General features: G+C 42.2%; 2 protein-coding genes across 30 annotated transcripts in view; one reads left to right on the forward strand and one right to left on the reverse strand.

Moving 5' to 3' along the window:
* The window catches only part of camk2g2 (calcium/calmodulin-dependent protein kinase (CaM kinase) II gamma 2), a 45,906-nt gene extending 37,814 nt beyond the window's left edge, over positions 1 to 8,092 (forward strand). For 6 of the 17 annotated variants that reach the window (XM_055029139.1, XM_055029137.1, XM_055029145.1 and 3 more), the window contains 6 exons: positions 669 to 713; positions 1,955 to 2,009; positions 4,501 to 4,576; positions 4,690 to 4,784; positions 5,006 to 5,257; positions 5,822 to 8,092. In XM_055029139.1, the coding sequence (XP_054885114.1) occupies positions 669 to 713; positions 1,955 to 2,009; positions 4,501 to 4,576; positions 4,690 to 4,784; positions 5,006 to 5,238 (504 nt within the window). In that variant the 3' untranslated portion in view covers positions 5,239 to 5,257; positions 5,822 to 8,092. The remainder of the gene's footprint in view (positions 1 to 668; positions 714 to 1,954; positions 2,010 to 4,500; positions 4,577 to 4,689; positions 4,785 to 5,005; positions 5,258 to 5,821) is intronic. The other 11 variants (XM_055029141.1, XM_055029138.1, XM_055029146.1 and 8 more) reach the window with 3 other exon arrangements.
* A 3,025-nt stretch (positions 8,093 to 11,117) lies between these two features.
* ccdc88ab (coiled-coil domain containing 88Ab) overlaps positions 11,118 to 19,374 on the reverse strand; it is a 59,583-nt gene continuing 51,326 nt past the window's right edge. For 5 of the 13 annotated variants that reach the window (XM_055029273.1, XM_055029280.1, XM_055029275.1 and 2 more), the window contains 6 exons: positions 19,109 to 19,339; positions 18,457 to 18,510; positions 17,635 to 17,718; positions 16,592 to 16,678; positions 15,922 to 16,214; positions 11,118 to 15,240 (listed from right to left, as the gene is read on the reverse strand). In XM_055029273.1, the coding sequence (XP_054885248.1) occupies positions 14,380 to 15,240; positions 15,922 to 16,214; positions 16,592 to 16,678; positions 17,635 to 17,718; positions 18,457 to 18,510; positions 19,109 to 19,339 (1,610 nt within the window). In that variant the 3' untranslated portion in view covers positions 11,118 to 14,379. The remainder of the gene's footprint in view (positions 15,241 to 15,921; positions 16,215 to 16,591; positions 16,679 to 17,634; positions 17,719 to 18,456; positions 18,511 to 19,108; positions 19,340 to 19,374) is intronic. The other 8 variants (XM_055029286.1, XM_055029283.1, XM_055029285.1 and 5 more) reach the window with 8 other exon arrangements.

Below are 19,374 nucleotides of genomic sequence, written 5' to 3' on the forward strand. Positions count from 1 at the left end.
TCACTTTGCAGACCAGTAACTTTAGGAGGATTAGAGCAAGATGCTGAATTTTTATTTTTTCACACTTCGCTGCCAGGTGGAAAAAGCAGACTTTTAATTTAAGATGACTGATGAACGAGGAGCTCGGTAAAATGGCTTTTCCTGTGAATGAGCTTGAAGCTCAGCTGAGTGGAGATCTGGCCTTGCACTGGAGGATAACCCTTCAAAATAAAACGACTTGTAAAGGAAGGGAGATCTATCTGCATGCAGCTGGTGCTCCGTCTGCTTCTTTTGATCGTGAGCTTTCCAGTCGAAATTTTACCCTTTGCTGTCGACAGAACCACACACGGTTCTAAAAGCTTTCAGGTTACGAGTACGCTTCATGAAATTTGCACTGCCTGCATGTCTTAGAGAATCCTCCTCCTCAGCCATGACCTTGTTGGTGAATGCGTGTAGTTTTTGTTAGTTTCTGTGCGTTTTGGAGACTATTGGCCACAGAACCAACGCAGGGGAAACAAACTGCGCCTCGACAATCTCCTGCAAACGGTCTCTGTGCCGTAGCTCTTGTGCCCTGCTGTGTTTGTAGTTGGGATTGTTTTGTATGTCTGCGTTTTCGTGTAATATGCTGGTATTCCGTGGCATCATCCATCCCCTCCCTGCATGGTAAAGTGTCTCCTGCCTCCCCCCAGGAAGCCCAGGCAACTGTTGTACACAACCCAGCAGACGGCACCAAGGTAAGCCGCTCCTTCTCCAACCCGAAGCCACCAGCCCACACCACTAATCAGAGTACGCCTTGACAAAGAAAACATCTCCAACACCAAAATATGTTTTTGTGAAGCAAAATATATTTCTGCCTCTTTTCGATTAATTTAAATTGTTTCACGCTTTATTAAATTAATATGTTGTTAAAGATCTTTTTTTTTTCTTTTACAATCCAATCTGCTTTGTTAAAGTTGTAGTTTTCCTTCAGAAGGAAGCTGTGCAGGCTAGTTATTGGTAGTTCGTATCATACATGTATTAGATGGAGTTTAGATGGAGAGCAGGGCCGATGAAGAATAAATTTATAAACTTTTCCCAGACTCTAATATTTGCACTCCTCATTAATCCTACTGGCCAGTTGGTTGCATGTCGGCACTGATTGTTTTGCCCCTCACTCTTCTACTCTTTCTAGCTTTTAGGAGTTTGGTATCTGACTTTTTCAGATATGAGAACGACAAACTATTGAGGTTTACTTAGAAACGTTCTTAAAGGAGCCCCTCGTTGACTTTCACTGTTTGTTTCACTCCACAATTTGACTTTCCAACTCGTTTGAACGGCTCTGCCTGGTCTGTCTTTAATGATCTACTCCAAGAGAATTTAAAATTTGACTTGGATCATGGAAACAGGAGAATCCAAATGAATACTTTGAGTTTCCTCAACCAAGTGAAATAAATTAAAAATAAAAGAATCCTTGTAGACGCTACTTTACAAACTATTAAGGAAAATATAAATGTTTTATATAACATAAAACATTCTGTAAAATTATCTTTAACAGAAACACTCTTCTTCTCAGATTAGTTGACAAGCTGGCAAACTGTTACTCTAACATGATATTCTTTTTACCGACTCTATTCTCTCGTCGTCACCCGACACGCTTCCTCTTGAAGAGCGGCGACACGGCCAGCATGCAACTTAAATTAAAGATTAAAAGTGAATCTGTCACCCTGCTGCCTCGGTGTGTGCGGGCGGCTCTGTGCTTGTCCCCTCGGCTGGTTTGTGCTCCTGGGAGGGAGACGTCCACCCCTCCATCTGTCCCGTCAGGTTGACTGTGTCCTCACAGGCAGTGTGTCCAGAGCTGTCAGTCGTGTCTCAGTCATAAAACTCAACATCAAAGACAAAAACGTGCTTTTTTTTGTGTGTTCTCCCCTTCTTCCTCCCGCTCTCCTCTTGTCTTTTCTCCGTGTGTCTTTTTGTGTGACCCCTTTGTGTTCCACAGGGCTCCACAGAGAGCTGTAATAACGCCGAAGAGGAGGAGATGAAAGGTAGGAAAGGTACTTGTCCAACTTTCACCTTCTCTGCATGCTTCTTTTAGCTCACTTTATGGCTTTTTCAGATCAGAGAGATGGAGGAGGAAAAAAAAAGACAATTTGTTTCCTTCCTTTGTGTTGAGGTAATGCATGACTGCAGGGTTGGTGTTTTAGGGCATCTGTCGACTCTTATTCCACCACAAAGAGTTTGGGTGAGGGCTTGAGGATTTTGTTGTGAAATGAGCATCACGGGAAGCATAAGAGTTGCATGTAAATGGTTTGCTTTTATGTAAGAAAATAAAGTGTGGTGGGGGAAAGAAACCTTGTTACCAAACAACACAACGCTTCTACTCTTCATTTATCTATTTATTTTGTGATAATTGCATGTTGCCTTATCAGGCTCTGAAAAAATGCCAATGAAGGTTGAAAGTTCCCATCAGTAAATGTGATAGATGGGTCCAAGTTTTTCATACTGCGGTCACTTTAAGTGTTGGCACATGGCTTGAGAGTTTGCTGTACATTAATGCCACACGAAGAGTATTTGTGATGCAGGCAGAATCGATGCAAAAACGAGTTGAGAGCAAATTCCTGAGCATCGTCACCGAGACTTCTTGAAGGATGATAAATATGTTCTCCCATGTTGTATCTATTTTTAAGAAAACTCTTCTCCATGAAAACATTCTCCAAAGTCACTTTAACGTGACTTACTGTCACTCTTTATGACTTAATTGTGAATGGGAGCTAAATGATGCTTAGATGTTGAACAGAATATAATTGGGAAATTGTGGTGTGCGTTTGCGTTCAGTCTTATTTGAAACTAAAACTTTTATATACACGTCTTCACAAAATAGCTCCAGATCTGTTGGGATAGACAGATCTTGAGTACCAAGCTTTGCCAAGGGATGGAAAGGTTTTCCACTTGTTGATTCTCCACATTTCCGGACGATTGTTTTTAAAATGTCTCCATGACGTTATCAGTAATGCTCTGGAGCAAACCTCCGAGGCCTACTGTGGTTATAAGGAGTTTAAATTCCACGTAGTTGGACTCTATTTACCAATTAGGCGCCTCCTGAAGGGCAAGTGGTTGGGCTGGGATGGACTTTGCTTCGGGGTGTCGAGGTAACGGGGCCTGAATAGAAATGCACATTCTACAATGCTTTGTATGTCTGTTACACAAAATCTTAGTAAATACATTGAAGTTTGTGATTGTGACAAAATGTGAAAAGGTTCAAAGGAGGTGAACGCATTTGTAAAGCGCCGTAGTATTATTTAGTGTTTTGCAATTTCCATTTCTTTACATTTGAGAAACAAATCTTGACACTTGCGGCTCACCACCCGTCCTGTCTGAAATAAATGGGTCATCACCAGAATTTCCAGATGTGCAGATGTGAGTCGCTTTTAAGGCAATTCAGAGTTAGCGGATCCAATGGGAACACCCCACCAATGTGCTAATGTTGTGTTTTCATTTTGCTCCTTCCTGGTCCAGATGAGACGGGTTGAGCGTTCTTGATGTTATGCGCTCGCACGGTGCGTTGGGCTTGAAGTGTTGGTGGGATTTCTCAGTTTCCTTCTCATTGTGTCTTTTCAAATGACCAACTCGGATATTTACATCCTGTGGGCTTGCTTATTGTCTTCAGCCTGGCTGTCGGCAAACATCTGTGTGTGTTTTGTGTGTTTGTCTTGACAAACAGCAGTGGCTGCTGGTGCAGAGGGTTCAGGGACGGGGCAGAGCAGCGGACTGTGTCTCCTCACTGTCCACCGTCCACCTGGAAGTCAGCAGGTTATTTTCTGCTCCAGTCTTCCTTCTACAACCAACATTGCCTTTTCATCATTTACCCCGAGTCCCCTTCTAATTGGTTCACTGTTTAAAAAGAAAGTGAAGGAGTCCTCCTCCTTTTTATCTCAACCAAACTTGTTTCTGCTCCCTGTCCTGTATTTCCATCTGCTGGCATGATGATATAACTGCAGTTTTCTGCTTCTCAATTTTCTTTTTAAATCCCTGTAAATATTGACTGTGCGCAATAAGAGGCCATTCATATAATTGGACCAAATGCACTTGATATGCGGGTTGGTTCCCTGTAGGAAGCTGGAAGCGGGCCCTGAGCCAGGGTCCGATCAGTCAGACTTCAGGCTGCAGGTGACCGTTAGACAGCAGGTTGGAAATGGTTTATCGGAGATTTATCTCTGCCTATTTTGCCTATGCCTGATGGAAGACTTTATGGATAAATGTACATGCAGATATTAAGGTTTACTTTGCAGCAAAAGTTTTTTTTTTGCTCGTTTACTCCTTTGTAACAGCTCAGGGTGTAGGCATTACGTTTCTCAACAGGATAACTGTGCCTGAGTATTTTATGATCTCATTTTCCCAAACTGAAGTTTGTTTGCTGTGTTCTGAAGTGGTTTTAAAGTCGAACAGCGAGTCGAGGTGGAGCGTGTGGTTCAACCTCCAGATGACTCTTGACTTTCTGTGACATTTCCTGGTTGTGTGCCCCTCCTCCTCCTGTTTCTGCTTCAGCTCGGAAACAAGAGATCATCAAGATGACGGAGCAGCTCATCGAAGCCATCAACAATGGGGATTTTGATGCTTACACGTATGTTTTTTTTTTTTTTTTTTTTTTTGCGATTTATCATTGCCTGGGCAACATGCGGGTTAGGTTAGTTTTGGTTGGCTCTGTAGGTCAGTAATTGATACGTCTTCCTGCAGGAGAATCTGTGATCCTGGACTTACTTCTTTTGAGCCAGAAGCTCTTGGAAACCTGGTGGAGGGCATGGACTTTCACAAATTCTACTTTGAGAATCGTAAGTTCCTCAAACTCTTTACCATTTAGTCGCAACCTCTGGCATATATACAAAATACTTTTTTTCCCCTTTGGTTGGTTTATGTCCCATGAATGTGAGTCGCTTTTAACATGTCACTTTCATCTACCAATTACTCCAACAAGCCAACGCGCATCTTTTCCAAAACTCCCTGTTTTCCAAAGACCACCTTCAGCGGCTTTGCTCCTTTTGTGTTGCTGCAGTTATGAGTAAAAACAGCAAGCCGGTCCACACCACCATCCTCAACCCCCACGTGCATCTGATCGGCGAGGACGCCGCCTGCATCGCCTACATCCGCTTGACGCAGTACATGGACAGCCAGGGGCGGCCTCGATCCTGCCAATCGGAGGAGACCCGCATGTGGCACCGGCGCGACGCCAAGTGGCTCAACGTTCACTTCCACTGTTCAGGAGCACCGGCTGCACCGCTGCAGTGAACGGACAACACAGGCCCAGGTGAGGCAGTGGCGGCACAGAGGGGTTCAACACCTGGCTCGTGTCGAGTTTGACCAATAAAACGAGCAGGAAACCTAGAGTCACTGAGCCTGTTCAGGTGTGTTCACCTGTTATTTCTTAATTATGAAAAAAAGTTTTAATATTAGCAGAACATTATGAGAATTAAGTAATAATTTTATGAGAACTCCAACATGGAAAAATGGGGAATGTTGAGCATCTTGTGAAGATATACTTTATTGGTTTTACAGATAAGGAAATACTTCATTGCTTAACACATCATCAAATTATTACCAGCAGCAGAATCAAAAACCCCCCAAAATATTAAGATCAGAAATTAGATCAGGTATGAAAAAAAAAGATGAACTTTAAGTTCAAGCCGTGTTTTCTGTATGACAGAAAACATCCACAAAATCTGCCATATCTGTGCGAAATACTGCACACACATTCACAAAATGTTTGCCTTTCACTCCGTTCTACTTTTCACAATGCAGTTTGACAAGCGTGCTGTGAGCTCGCTGCGCAGAGACCAACATGTTTTTAATTAATTTATTTTTTCCTCTCCAGGTTTGCCTGAACTCTACAGCTACTTTTCTCTCCGAGGCCGGAGTGGAGCCTGGATCCTGGCTGCACGGGCTCCTGAAAAGTGGGGAAAATAATACAATCTTTGAAGAGGAAAAAAAAAAAAAAGCAACAAAAACAAAACAAAAAAAACACACGTTAAAAAAAATAAAAAGTTTCAATAGCTTGAATGACCAACACCAACCCAGTCCATCCCTTACTAGACGATGATGACGGTGAGGAGCTCAGCTGTTGGGGGCCCTGCCTTGCAGACGGTGCATGCTTCTGATGGCTACACAGGGGTGATGCTGTCCTGGTCCTTGTTCTCCCACAGCCTTTGTCTCCCCTCCCCTCCTGTCTCAGATTTGAGTGTTAGAAATATAAATATTCATCACCACTTTGAAAGATTTCCTGGGGCAGCGGGAATATTTGGAATAATATGATCACTTTGGGCCGAAGCAGAGCAGCTGAGTGTTTACTTTAACGCAAGTATTGTTTGTGTTTGAGTTAATTGGTGTATGGACGTGCTGGTGAGGTTCAATAGGAGTCAGGTTTCCACCCCTGCAGTGTTTTAACCCCGTTACCGAAGGGACCTTTTAGTTTGTTTTTTTAAATATATACTGACTTAATTGAGGGTTAATTTTTTTTAAAAGCATTCTGGGTTGACTTTTTTTTTTTTTAAGGAAAATGGGTTTTTTTTTAATAGAACTGTTTATAAGGAGATATTTATATTGAGGAATCTAGGAAAAATTAATTTGCTATGTGGGATGTAGGAAGGGAATTCATGCGGGCGTTTTTATTTTTTATTTTATTTTAAATTCAAGCTGTAAATACAAAGACAACATGCATGCACACACATGCTCACAGTCCCACGTCCCTGCTCTTTTAAGGTCAAGCTCTTTAGATGCGTCGTCCGAGGGCCGGCTCGTCCTGAAGTTGCAGAAGGACTCCATCTGTTTGGTCTGCAATGATTCAATCCAAACACAGGGTGGCAGTGTTGGTACAAAATTTGAATCGGGCCTTCCAAATCAAGTAGAGGCGTCGTGCACGCTCTCTTGGGTTCATGTTTGTGTGTTTTTAAAGGTAAAGCAAGATTTCTCCAGCCAGCCGTTGGCCTGTACTGTTTTTCTTTTTGTTTGCACACTTAAAGACTCGATGCTGTTGCCCTTCTGAAGGAGCCAACCTCTCTGCAACTCCAGTTTATGCTTGCCAAAAAATAAAAATCTCACCACCTCACTCTACCTCTGCCCTCTCTTCTACCATCCTTGACCTTCACCAAGCGGTCCTGTTGCCACCACAACGCCGCGCTGCGGGACGGAGACGAACCCGTCTCGTTTCTCTTTTGGTCGTGTTCTGCACTGCATGTCGTCGGTCTTGGCTCGCTGTACCTCGGTGTGAAGTCCTGCTAATGTAAAATATGTTGCAGCAGAGGGATTTAATGGAAAGAGGGCTACAATCAGGACCTTCACTGACACTAATCAGTGGGATCTGGAACTTTTTCTTACTTTTATTTTTTTGAAATCAATCTCTGTTCTAAATGTTGTGGTCACAAATGTTTTGATGTTTGCATTTTAATGTTTCTAGGTTGAAAATAAAAGGAGCAGGTGACTTTTTTTTAAATTTTTTAAACGATCCGGAAAAGTTGTTGTATGAACTGTTGTCTCCAGTCTGAATCGCAGCATCACAGAAGTACACGACATCAAAGATTCCCTCTTCGGTGAGGGGAAAAAAAGGTCAAGGTCACGTGCGTCTGTGTTTCTTCCACGGTGTCGTCTGAACTTTGTGTGACTCTGTACCAGCAAATGAGCAAAGGCTTGTTGAGTGTCTGTCCTGCGCCAGGCTGCTCCATGGTGACTCACGCGCTATAAATCGGCGGACGCTTCTGACCACAAAGTCGTGTGTGTGTGTGTGTGTGTGTGGTCGAGCGAACTTTTAAGAAAAGAAAACCATCTGTGAGCCTCGTCTTGTTGTACAAACTGCCTCTGTGCTTCTGTTCGATCGACGTATCTGAGATGCCATGAACACTCGTGTGCACTCCTCCACCACGCTTTGTAAAGCTGAGTCTGTGTGATGTTTTTTTTTATGCTTCTGAGTTACTAGTTTGTGCTGTCGGCACCGGCCTGGTTGTGTGTTGATGCCACCAATCTAAAAGTGTATTTTTTTAATTTTGATAATTGTATGTAGGCAAATTCCCGTGCACCAATGGGAAGATTGAAATGAGGGAGAGGAGGGTAATAAAAAATAAAATAAAAGGTTCAAGCACATTTAAGAGGCTAGCTTTAGAGTTAAGGGGTGTACTATGAAGCAATAAGCAATGCATTTGAAAACTGAGCGTAAGAAAGCATAAAGGTTGTCACATTCACATGTGTATGTTTTGGATTAAAGTTATGTTTTAACCAGCTAAAAAGTCAAATTTAAACAGAGCATGTTGAATATGTATACAATTGGTAATGGATAATTGCAAGCGTGACAGTCGGGGCAGAGCTTATGACAAATGTTAGTTATTTAGGCTCGTATTTTCAATCCTTTTAGAATAAAGTTTTCTAAGCGGTTAAGTAAAACTGACGTAAATTATAAATGTGCAATCAGATGAGATTAACATGTATATATGTAGATTCATATGTAGCCGTCGGTCAAAGCTGAGCGGTGGCGGTGCATGTTGTAGTTTCATCTTTAACTGCTGATGTGATTTATTTATTCTGAAATAGTCTTTAAAATTGACTGGTCAGACTTGCAGCTCACAATTATTAAATGGATTTTAATGAATTAAGAAACTCGTCATAACAAATGCAAACAAGTGATGACAGCAAATTCAATGATCAAATTACATTTTTTTGTTAATTTGATTATTTTCTTAGACGTTTCACTTGTGATCATTTAACTGCACTTTTCAGATCTGGCTTTTGCCAACTGTCGCTGGTAAACATGCAAGAGGAATATTTGAACTCGGTCATTTATTTATTTAGCAAAGTAATCATTTGCAGATGGTTTGCAGTGACAGGTAACACGTGCAAAAGTAAAGGACACAATAAGATAAGAAAAATATTTTCTTATCCAGTAAAACTTTATGCTCACAAACATCATAGTCACCTCGATGGTCAGGCTGTTGACTCCCTTCTTGAAATATATTTTGTAGCTGTGCCATGAACTATTTTGTCGCCCCTTCCCTTTTTTTAGCATTTAAAAATAGGTCTAAAATGTAATGTTAAGCCATTTCTGAGCGATGAGGCTACTTGCTCTAAAATATTTGCTTTTCACTGTACATTTGCTGATTGTACAGCTAAAACCCTGAGAGCACAAGAAAGAGTCTGTTTACACTAATGCAGAGTTTTAAGAAACGTAGAAGTTTGGGTTTTAAAAAGATCACGACAAACATGAATTTAACAAAAATTGACAGTTGTGGACGCACTTAACAGATGGACGGATGGTCTGGTTTTTGCTCAATTTTCAGTCTTAAGAAATTTTTTTTTCCAGTTATGTTCAGATTTTCTATCAAAACACCGACGCCTCACAGTCAGTGCTTCACCCTGAAACTGAGTATTGAGAAACATTTGTCAGTCTTTTCTTGTCAGTTAAAACAGTCTGGATGTATGAAACCTGCTTCGTAGTACATCGCTTGAACCAGTCTTAGATGAGGAACCATTTGTCAAAGCATTTAGAACAACCTTAGTCTTTTACACCAACTTCACATTGAAATAACTAAAATTGAGTATTCCTCTACTGATTTCATGTAAGTGGGGGAGGGAAAATAAGACAAAGTATCTAAAATACAAAAAGATTATATAATAAAGCACAAAAATCTAATGGAAAGCTTGATTTTTGTGGTACCCTGTAAGTTTGCATAACTCCAGAAACCAACTAGATGGTGCAAGATGGAGAAAGTGCACCTAACAACTCCAAGGTTTTAACATATAAACTCAGATCTTTACAAGGTTCATCAGTATGTAACTAACCACACGCGCACAACCGAGAACTTTAAAGGTCTCGCTTTCCATTTTTAAATGTCAAACTGGTTCAAATACTTTGGCAAATGCTGAACATGCTTTCTTCAAAACTAAAGTGAAATGTGGGAATACATGCTACAAAGATCTTGGCTGGGAGAGTAAAAAAAAAAAATCTGAACACTATATATGCAGTTTTACAAATGGAACAAATATGCATGTACGTCTACTTTCTGGTAATTTTTCACTGTTAAATGGAAATTTATTTGCATCCACCAGGTTATGAAATTGTTGTCTGAGATATATATATATATATATGTTAATCCACATAAAAAAACAAAGATTAGCTGAAGCCTTAGCTTGATCATGCTCCTCTTAAAGTTAATATATTGCAATGTGACTTTACAAACAGAAGGGGCTACATGTGTCTAAAGTCAAATGGATGCTGGATTTTTTTTGCATGACTAAACAAATAAAATCCTACAACAAAAATTGTTTCTCTTTATTTTGACTTGAGAAATAAAAGTAACCAAAAGACAACATGCCTGTATTGCAGGTCTGATCTGGAGGAATTATACCTGCAATGATGAACCGATCTGGAATCCCACAATTATCTTTAAGAGTTCAGGTTTCATTGTTCACCAGACAAAACACTTTTCTTAAATCTATAAACATGCGCTGAGTCTAAGGCTCTTTTTTCCCATCCTGGTTCTCCAGAGAGGTTGATCAAACCCAGGTCCTCCAGAAAGGATCTCGATGGCGTCTAAATGTTTCAACACTGCTGAATCAGGTATTTAGATCATCAGCAAGACTCTGTAGAAGCACAGATTTTTGATCCAAGCTTTGGATCAGGTTTTAGAAGACCAACCCTCAAGGACCGGCATGGCTATTCCCATTCACTTGCCCATCTGTGTTTTCTCCTATTGAGCTGGATTTCTCCGGCTGAAACTCAACTGGGATGACGTGAATGATTCTTCTAATGTTGTGGACCGTATTTATAATTACAAACTGCCTGTAGTTTTAGCAATGTCAGTGGAAGTGAATAAAGACGCTGAGTCGGTGTTGGCCACGTTTTCAACCATTGAATTAACATCAACAGCCACTGCGTTCGGGTCGGCACTTCTCTCTTTGCAGTAGAGTTTGGTTGTTTAAATTGGCCAAATTTTTTGGATTAGGTAAAATTCAAAACTTAAGAGTCCACACCACCTTCATTTTCTCAATTAAGTCGAGGGTCCAGACTCTACGCAGCAAAGCGTGGGACAAGAATGCTGTTTCACCAGGCGACTCGAGGTCTGGAATCAGACACCCACGTTTTAATGTCCGTCTACAGACCACCGCTCTTAAAAAGGAGACGTACACAGTAGTCTTGATAATTTTTAATTACACCAAATGGAGACATGTAAAAGTGGAAAAGGAGGAAAACATCAGGTCTCGTTGTCACCATCATGTTCAACACAACAGAAACGTGGACATGTTCTGCAGGTAGCAGGCGGGTCACCTACTCCACTCAGACGCAAAGAGCCTTTCCAGAAGTTTACACTCAACACTGTTTAGTCTTAGTGATATCTGTACATCAGAGCAGGAGAGGAACTATTGATGACTACCATGTGGTTAACTGTGTGACAGAGGAGGATTTCAGTCGAGATAAACATCGTCTCTGAGGCAACCTGAGCATTCCCAGACTCAGTCTCTCCGTCCGAAACCAAACCACCAAAACTTTCATGGCTTTATGTCCCACTGCATCTGGCTTCTAATCCTTTGGACCCCATCTTCTTCCTTGGTCGGATAAAGAAAGTGGAATGATTGACTGCTCCATGCAGATTTTGATTCTTACAACAGAAGCTGGAACCGGGTTTTTTTTGTGCTGACATGCTTCATATTTTTAAAGAGAGTCCTCCTGTTTAAAGGATGTAGGCGTGGCTTCAGGCAGAAGACGATCCATCTAGCGTTAAAGATACAAAGAAGATCTGAGAAAAAAAAAAGAGTCCTCAAGTCTAGGTTGAGATGGCCTTTTTGGCTGTTGTGTGAACATTGGCACTTAAATCAGTTCACAGAGAGTAACCAGTGCGTATCAATGATCTGCCACATTGGAGTCAAGTGGCAAACTGTCGCAGCAGTCTTTAAGGAGGTGGGGGGGAAATGTCATTGTGATATTTTGTAGTATTTCACTGTTGCTTCCTTGATTCAAGGAAAAGAAAAACAGAGAAGGAAGCCACTTTTCTCCACTAAAGTGTCCTGGATCTCCTAAAAAAAAAGTTGAATCTGGGACATACAATCTTTTCTCACTGTAGATGGCTGTAGAAGATCAGCTCTACAAAGCTTCAGACACACAGCTCCAAGGCCACCTTTCTCTGAGTCGCACACAAGCAAAGAGAAGTGGAATTGGAAAAGAAAGACAAGTTACAAGAAAACTGGCAAGAAAATAGAGCAAAATTACAGTTAAAGAGAGAGAGAAAAAAAGTTTCACTGTACCAGTAAACATCACAGAGCCCCATAGTGGAAAAGGTGAATTTTTCTTCTTGTTTTTGGCATCACCTCGCAGAAGTATTGCATTCCCATGCAATCATTTTTGCGTTACCTCACTGTAATGTTTTAGTAGTCAGTTCACGTGGCATCTGGAATACTGAAAGTTTTTCTCCTACAATTGAATGTTTTTCCATGTAGGAATTCTTTGAGTTATTTGACATGTTTATATCTTTATCTTTTAGATGAACACAGGTCAAACATGGACTTTCCATTCCTACTGTAAAACAAACATAACAGAAACTTTCTGTAAGAGGACAGAAAGAAATGCATCCAAACTATTTGAATTTGGTATTGCTGTAACTGTACAAAATAGGCTAGGGTGCATTTGCAAAGTTATTGCAACGGGACAGAATATTTTTGTGAGGTAACGCAAAAAAACAATTCCCCCATACTCCCCTAGAGGACTCTGTTAAACATGGATTCAACAAGGAGAGGAAGAGAAGCAGCAGCGAGTCTGGGACTACATGCAAACGGGGAAGGAGCAAAGCCATGCAGCAACCTGATAACGAGCCAGAAGCCACATCATTATACACCAACACAAGACACAGCATGATGGAGGGAGACCGTGTTGTTTCCAAGAGCTTCACTTGGTGAGTAAAGACAACAGGCAGTGTCGTGAAAAATGGACCATATGCCAAGACGGCTGGGTCCAATGAAAACCCCTGAGCAGGCGTTTGGCACCGCAGGAACAGTGAGAGGAGGAGGAGGAGGAGGGGAGTAAGTGCACAGCATGATGGGAGACATCTGTTACACAACCACGTTGTAGGGGTTCCCATGGAGACAAAACTGACCCAACAATTTTTCAGCCAGCGCTCACTCACCACGCGCTCGCAGCATGGTAGCAGACGGGCGAGGGCTCAGCAGCTTTGCTGCGGCTCCCCGCTCCTGCTTTTAGACTTTCTGCCCTCCACATCTGTAGGATAAAGGCAAGGTTTATGTCACATCTGCAAACACAAACCACTGTCATCAACTTCATCAATGCTTGTAGCGTCCATTCGGATAAATATATTCAGGAGTAAAATAGCAACTACAGAAGCAGAAATAAATACAACTCTAAATGCAAACGGTTTTAATAAGTTTGGCACGATGAGCAATGTTTGTCTTTTGATTATAAATTACTAACTTTGTACAAAGTGTGGCCGAGTCTAGAGCACTATATGATCCTTTCTGGAGTGTGGTGCATTAAGAGCAATAAAAGGAAAAAGAAAAATCAAAAATGAAATGATGCATGCTTCATTGACAAAATAATTAAAAACTCGTCCATCTTCATTATCCATCTTGTATTTCAACAGCTGCCATTATCAGTCAAAATCTGAAAGGTAATTTTCCCCAAGGTGATGCTACAATCCGGTCCCTTCACTGTCAACTTTCACTTGTCCCTTTAATGACACCCAGGCATCATTTTGAGAAAGAAGATGCATCATTTTGTCACCAGCCCCACCACACCACGACCCACCACCAACCCAGTAAAGCCTCCAGTTCAGATATATGTACACATGAAATTGAAAAAAAAAAAACATTAAATGCACAAAAGCAGTGCACACGTCAACAAAAAGAAACATTTAAAATCTATTTTGATTCCCAACATCACAATTCCTGTTTTAACTGAGGCTGATAGAACAAAGCCATGCAGTTAAGTGAACAATGCAAACCATGGAAAACACTCTGATAGAAAAGCATACCATAAAGTCTGAGGCGAGTTTATCATGTGACAAAGCTGCTTCAGTGTCATAAGGACAGTTACTTGTGACAGCAAAAGGTTCTGGTGGCTTTAACGGATCTTTGAGAAATGAACAGGCCACCTAAAAATAAAACTAAAGAGCAAAAACATTTGAATCACTTTGATGGGAAAACACGGTAACAGCGTTTTGGACGGAGGAGTCTTCAAAGTCCCACCCAAATAAGAACAAAAGAAAAGAAAAGAGAAAGCATTCAGCACCATGGCAAACAGAAAATGACCTTAATGCACCAAATAATAATAATAATTAAAAAAAATAGTGCTCTGACATGCAGGAAAGGAAGATTAGTTCATCCAATGATTTCGTTCTCCAGCTCTAGAAGAAGTTCTGATCGTCTGGTGAGAAACCTTCGGGTGACTCACACACAGCCGTACTCGTACCACAGAGACTGGTTCTCCTCTGGGCTCAGAGTCTGCTCTGACTCAGTAACGCTACTTGGATCAATACCATCATCGTACGCCGTCAGCCGGGCTGAGCTGGCCCTCGTTGGGCCGTTGGTCTGGCTGTGTGGGCTCTGGTTCGACCCAGGGCGAGGCTGGGCCGGGGGGCCGCTGATGTTGCTGACTAGGGTGGGGTTCAGGGACAGGAAGGGGAGATTTTCTGCTGACTCGCTAAAGATGGAGTCCATGAACACCGACTCTGCGGTGAAGGAGGGGCCGAGGAAAGACTCAAGGCTGTCGAGGTCGGGGTCCTCTGAGCTGTGGCAGGGTAGGCTGACTGATTTGGGCATGGGGGAGGCGATGTTGGGGTGGTACTCACTGGGTGTCGGCTGCGAGCGAACTCCAGCCTTTGGGGAGGGGGCGTGAGGAGAGGCGTCAACAGACACGGGCTGCCGGTGGTCTTTGGACAGTAGGTCATGGATGCTGGTGCGCCTTGTGGTACCTTCGGCTGTCGAGATGACGCTGCTGGCCCGGGGCAGTGCGGACGAGGAGGAGGCGGAGTCCAGCCGTTCGGAGACGGACGTGGCTTTCCCCTGGGAGGAGAGGCTGGAGCGGAGAGGGGCGGAGCCTTTGACGCGCGTGCTCTCGGCTTTCCGCAGGCTCGGCCGGCCGGGCTGTCCTGAGGACTTCAGAGCCCGGTCGGCGCTGGTCGGCGCCGCTCTCCCACTGCTGGAGCGTAAAATGCCCCGCGCCTTGGTGGAGGCGCGATCTTTCTGAGCGTGCTCAGAAGAAGCGGAGAGGCGAGGGGAATCTACCGTAAGGTTCTCCTGACTGCCAGACTAGAGAGAACGGAAAATACAAAAGTAATCAGGACCAGGTCGTTCAAAACCTCTGAAAATCTTTTGTTTTGAAATGTTCTGAAACAATGTTCCATTGCTGAAATAATCATCAAAAACCATTTGATGGGAAAAAAACAGATTCAGAGGATAAATGAAATCAAAACTGAATAAAATTTATAAATTTAGCATTTATAACAATAAAAAAAAACATCTCAGACTGTAAATGTACTTAGTCAAATTTCCTCAAATTATGAGCATTCATCTTTCAAATACTCTCCAGATTAAGAGTCGTGCTCTTTTCTCAGAACTGACAGCCCAACAATGAAATCAACACCAGTCAACACCCGAGTTAGAAATTTGAACTTTATAAAGTTTTTGTCTTCAGAATAAAAGCCAGAATATTTTATCGGCTAGATTATTGAAAAAGTGGGTTTCAGCATCATTCTGTTGACCTTTTAAAATAACGCTCAGGCACATGGTGCTTTTTCATACATTGGTTAATACAAAAATAGATTCCCAATAGGCTTATGTCAGTCCAAAACTAGAAACATAAACAGCATTATTTTGGATCATAAACCTAAAAACAAACAAGGTTCTGTGACTTCAGCTTCTGAAATCATTCTGCAGCATTCTCCTGCAATGTGATACGATTGAAAAAAAAAAAAAGTGCAACATAATCACATTTCGAGCTCTCACCTCTGCAGGATCAATACCCTCATCTAGGAACTGCTGCAGGGACAGAACCTCGCTGGGGGACGCCGTCTTCCTGATCTGTGCCTGAGCGGAAACGGCAGCGGTGCCGGACGGCTCCAGGGACCTGCGCAGCTGCAGGGGGCTCTGATGGGAGGCGCGCAAGGAGGCGGGCTGCTGGACGGGGCTGCTGCCGCTACTGGACCACACCTCCTGGTCCAGGCTCAAGCTGAACTCCCCGCTGCTCTCACTCTGAGGCCTGCTGAAACTGCCATTCAGCGTGCCTGTGGGAGGGGGAATGAGTTGAGAAACAGGGCAGAAATTATGCCTTGATCCCAATGAGGTTTTCAGAAACAAAACTGCTTCCGTATTGACACATTTTTCCTTTGAAAAGCATCAGCGATTTTAAAACGGTGTCCAACCCGTAGAGGAAAACTACAACCTTTAAATTAGGAAAGGTCAGCATCTTCTGTTCACATTTCACATTGTTCGAAATGAAGCAAAGACGAGGGATGCACATAGCTGTGCCTCCTAGCAATTAATTGCCAGTCAGTCAATAAGATCAATTCACTGTAGATTAACTCATTAATCATCAACTTGCATCCCTACTGAAGACGTTATTGAAGAGGACTAGAGCTGAAGGGAAGATGGAAGAGCGTACCTTTGCCCTCCAGAGGAGAGGTGAGGTGTGAGTTATTGTTACTATTGCTACGTGTCCTGTTGCTATGAAGGCTGGTGGGTCTGGCGGCTGGGTAGAGGACGAGAGGGGAGGTGAACACACATTCACAGTTATAGGATTTACAGAGGCTTACATGTATCCACCAACGTGCACTGACACAGGGTAACACGTGGGAGCAAGTCAACAGTCTGACAGAGTGTCACCTGCTGGGGTGGCAGATGGCTCGTGCCAGGCTGAGGCACAGGAAAGGTGGCTCAGTGCCAGATTACAGCACCAATATGTCCATCTAAGAAGACAAAGAGACCACTGACGGAGAGGGAAGGAACACCTAAATGTAAAGACCACTCCACTGGAGATGAAAGGGGGATGTTAATGTCAGTGAGAGCTTGTTAGTCAAAACGAGAAGCAGGTGAAAAAGAATTGAAAGGGGTCGAGAAGATTTTTATCTTGTGCTCTCCGGTTCCCGTGGCGGTTAGTTTGGAAAGGAAAGCCAGTGCAGGTGAAATCGTCTCAGACTGTAGCTGCGCTTCCATTACACATGTGCGCAAAAAACTTTGTCGATATTCCGCCAGTGTCGAAAAAACAATTTCGCAATTGCAGCGTCCCCTTTAAATAAGAAAACACAATTGAGTCACACATGAATAAGTTTGTTCACACGATAAGTAATTAAAAAACAAGACTTATCGCGCCATCATCCTACCATTACCAAATTTTGTGCATTACCAAATTTTGGTGAATGCACTAATGTTAATATAGCCAAAAAGTCGTCCGATGCTACCGTAAAAACCTTTTTATCAAAAAACGTAAGGTTTTTTCGACACTGGTCTGTTTCCAGAAAGCAAATTTATTTTCGGAATTTCAATTTGCACAATTATGTGGTTAATGAAAACGCAGCTTGTGTGTTATGATACAAGTGACACCAGTTTGGAGGCAAATTCAACACTTATAATCAACACAGGTGTTATTTGTAGAAAACCTTCATTGTTGCCCAAAGTGATTGTCTCTGCACAGTAAATATCACTTACTACAGATGCTACAGGGAACTCTGCACATAGCCTTCAGCTCAACAGGACGACACAAAGCAAGAGCACTGCTAGACCCCTGCTGGCCTAATAAAACACACACACGCACATAATGCAACACATCCACACGGTGGAATCTGAAATGTTTAATGGACATAAAACTTGTAATATATAATAATGCTTGGAAACAAAACAGAGGCAGCCAAAAGTATTGCTCCATAAATCAATAGGTACCTCAGACATGAACCTGATGCATTAGACATAATGCGTGGAGGATGAGTAAGACCGGATGTCCGTTTCCTTAATGCATTACAAGAATGCAATGGGAAATGGGTCTCCTAAGATTGCACTTTATTTTGTAAATGCATTATGGGAACTCATCTTAAAGAAACGGCAGTGCAATAGTATAATGCCAAACAAATTTAAGAGCATTGCAAAGTTAGGTTCAAAGTAGATATTTTGTCAACACAAAAAGAAAAAAAAAATTATATTGAGTAAAATGCACTGAACAACCACATGTTTTAGCTAGTTTAAATCCGGGTGATGTGTAACAACATATTTAAGCTCACAGGCTTGAGTAATCTCTGCCTGGCTGCTGGACAACATCCAAAAGTCTGAATTACACAGTTTTACTTTACCCTGACCCAGATCTCTCAACTAAAATTAAATCACAAGATCAGGCTTAATAAAAGCAACATCAGGGAGTTTAGCAGAGGACATAACTTTCTTTTTCTCTGGATCTGCTCAGTTTTCTGACATCTAGAAGCCACACTTGTCTTATTACCCATCTGATCGGCCATTATCCAGTTTTTATGTCAACCTTACCTTGACTCTTAGGGTCATCTAAGGAACCAGCAACATCCTCACATGAGGCATTGTCTGTGGAGACAAAGTTAAACATTTTCACATTCAGTGAGTATTTAAGAAAAAGAAGACAGAGGAAGTACGAAGGCTGTAAGAAACGAATTAACTTGCTGTCTCATGTTGAGAGTGAGACATAAAGCAGATAACTGGAAAACTAAATGGGAAATAGCAAAGTTGCTCTACTTTTGTAAGCTTCCATCACTGAACATATTGCACTACATTCTAGTAAATAAATGTGGACTGCTGTTTAGTAAACTAGCCTCACTGACAACTAGTATAAAATACTGAGGGTTGCTTGAAATGGTAGCACCCAAAGATTTTTTTCTTAAATCGTAAATCCATTGTTTACAACTAGACTATTACATAAGGCAGCTTGATGCCATTTGTGTTCCCAATATAAACAGTTAATGATCGCTCACCAAAGAAAAGCTACAAAAATAATCTGAAATCTGGTTTTGTATCTTTTATATTGTAGTTCTTAAAGAGGAACTGCGATGTGCCAAACCCATATTTTTACAGTCAAAGCTTAAAATCTATAAATTGGACATCAGAATCAATATTCTTAATGTTGCATCAATAATAATAAAACTTTTATTTTATATGGGTTTCTCACCTTTTACCTGAAGCTGCAGCTTAGCCCGCCTCGCAGACGGCAGTGTTAGAGCAGCGCAGTCGATGGCGTTGGTGGACAGGGCCAGCTCCTTCATGCGCTGACCGCTGCGCCTGCTGCTGCCCGTTATGCTGCCGTCTCCTGCTTCAGGTCCGTCAAGATTCTCCGTGCTGCCCGCCCACTGTGACCCAGAAACACCAGCCACTGCCATCGTCTGCAGCAAGTCGTTCATGGCTGAGTGGACGGACGGAAAGAGGATGTCACAAAAA

The sequence above is a fragment of the Poeciliopsis prolifica genome, unplaced genomic scaffold, assembly GCF_027474105.1.
Source record: "Poeciliopsis prolifica strain line A6 unplaced genomic scaffold, Auburn_PproV2 SCAFFOLD005, whole genome shotgun sequence".
In the NCBI taxonomy this organism is placed as follows: Eukaryota; Metazoa; Chordata; class Actinopteri; order Cyprinodontiformes; family Poeciliidae; genus Poeciliopsis; species Poeciliopsis prolifica.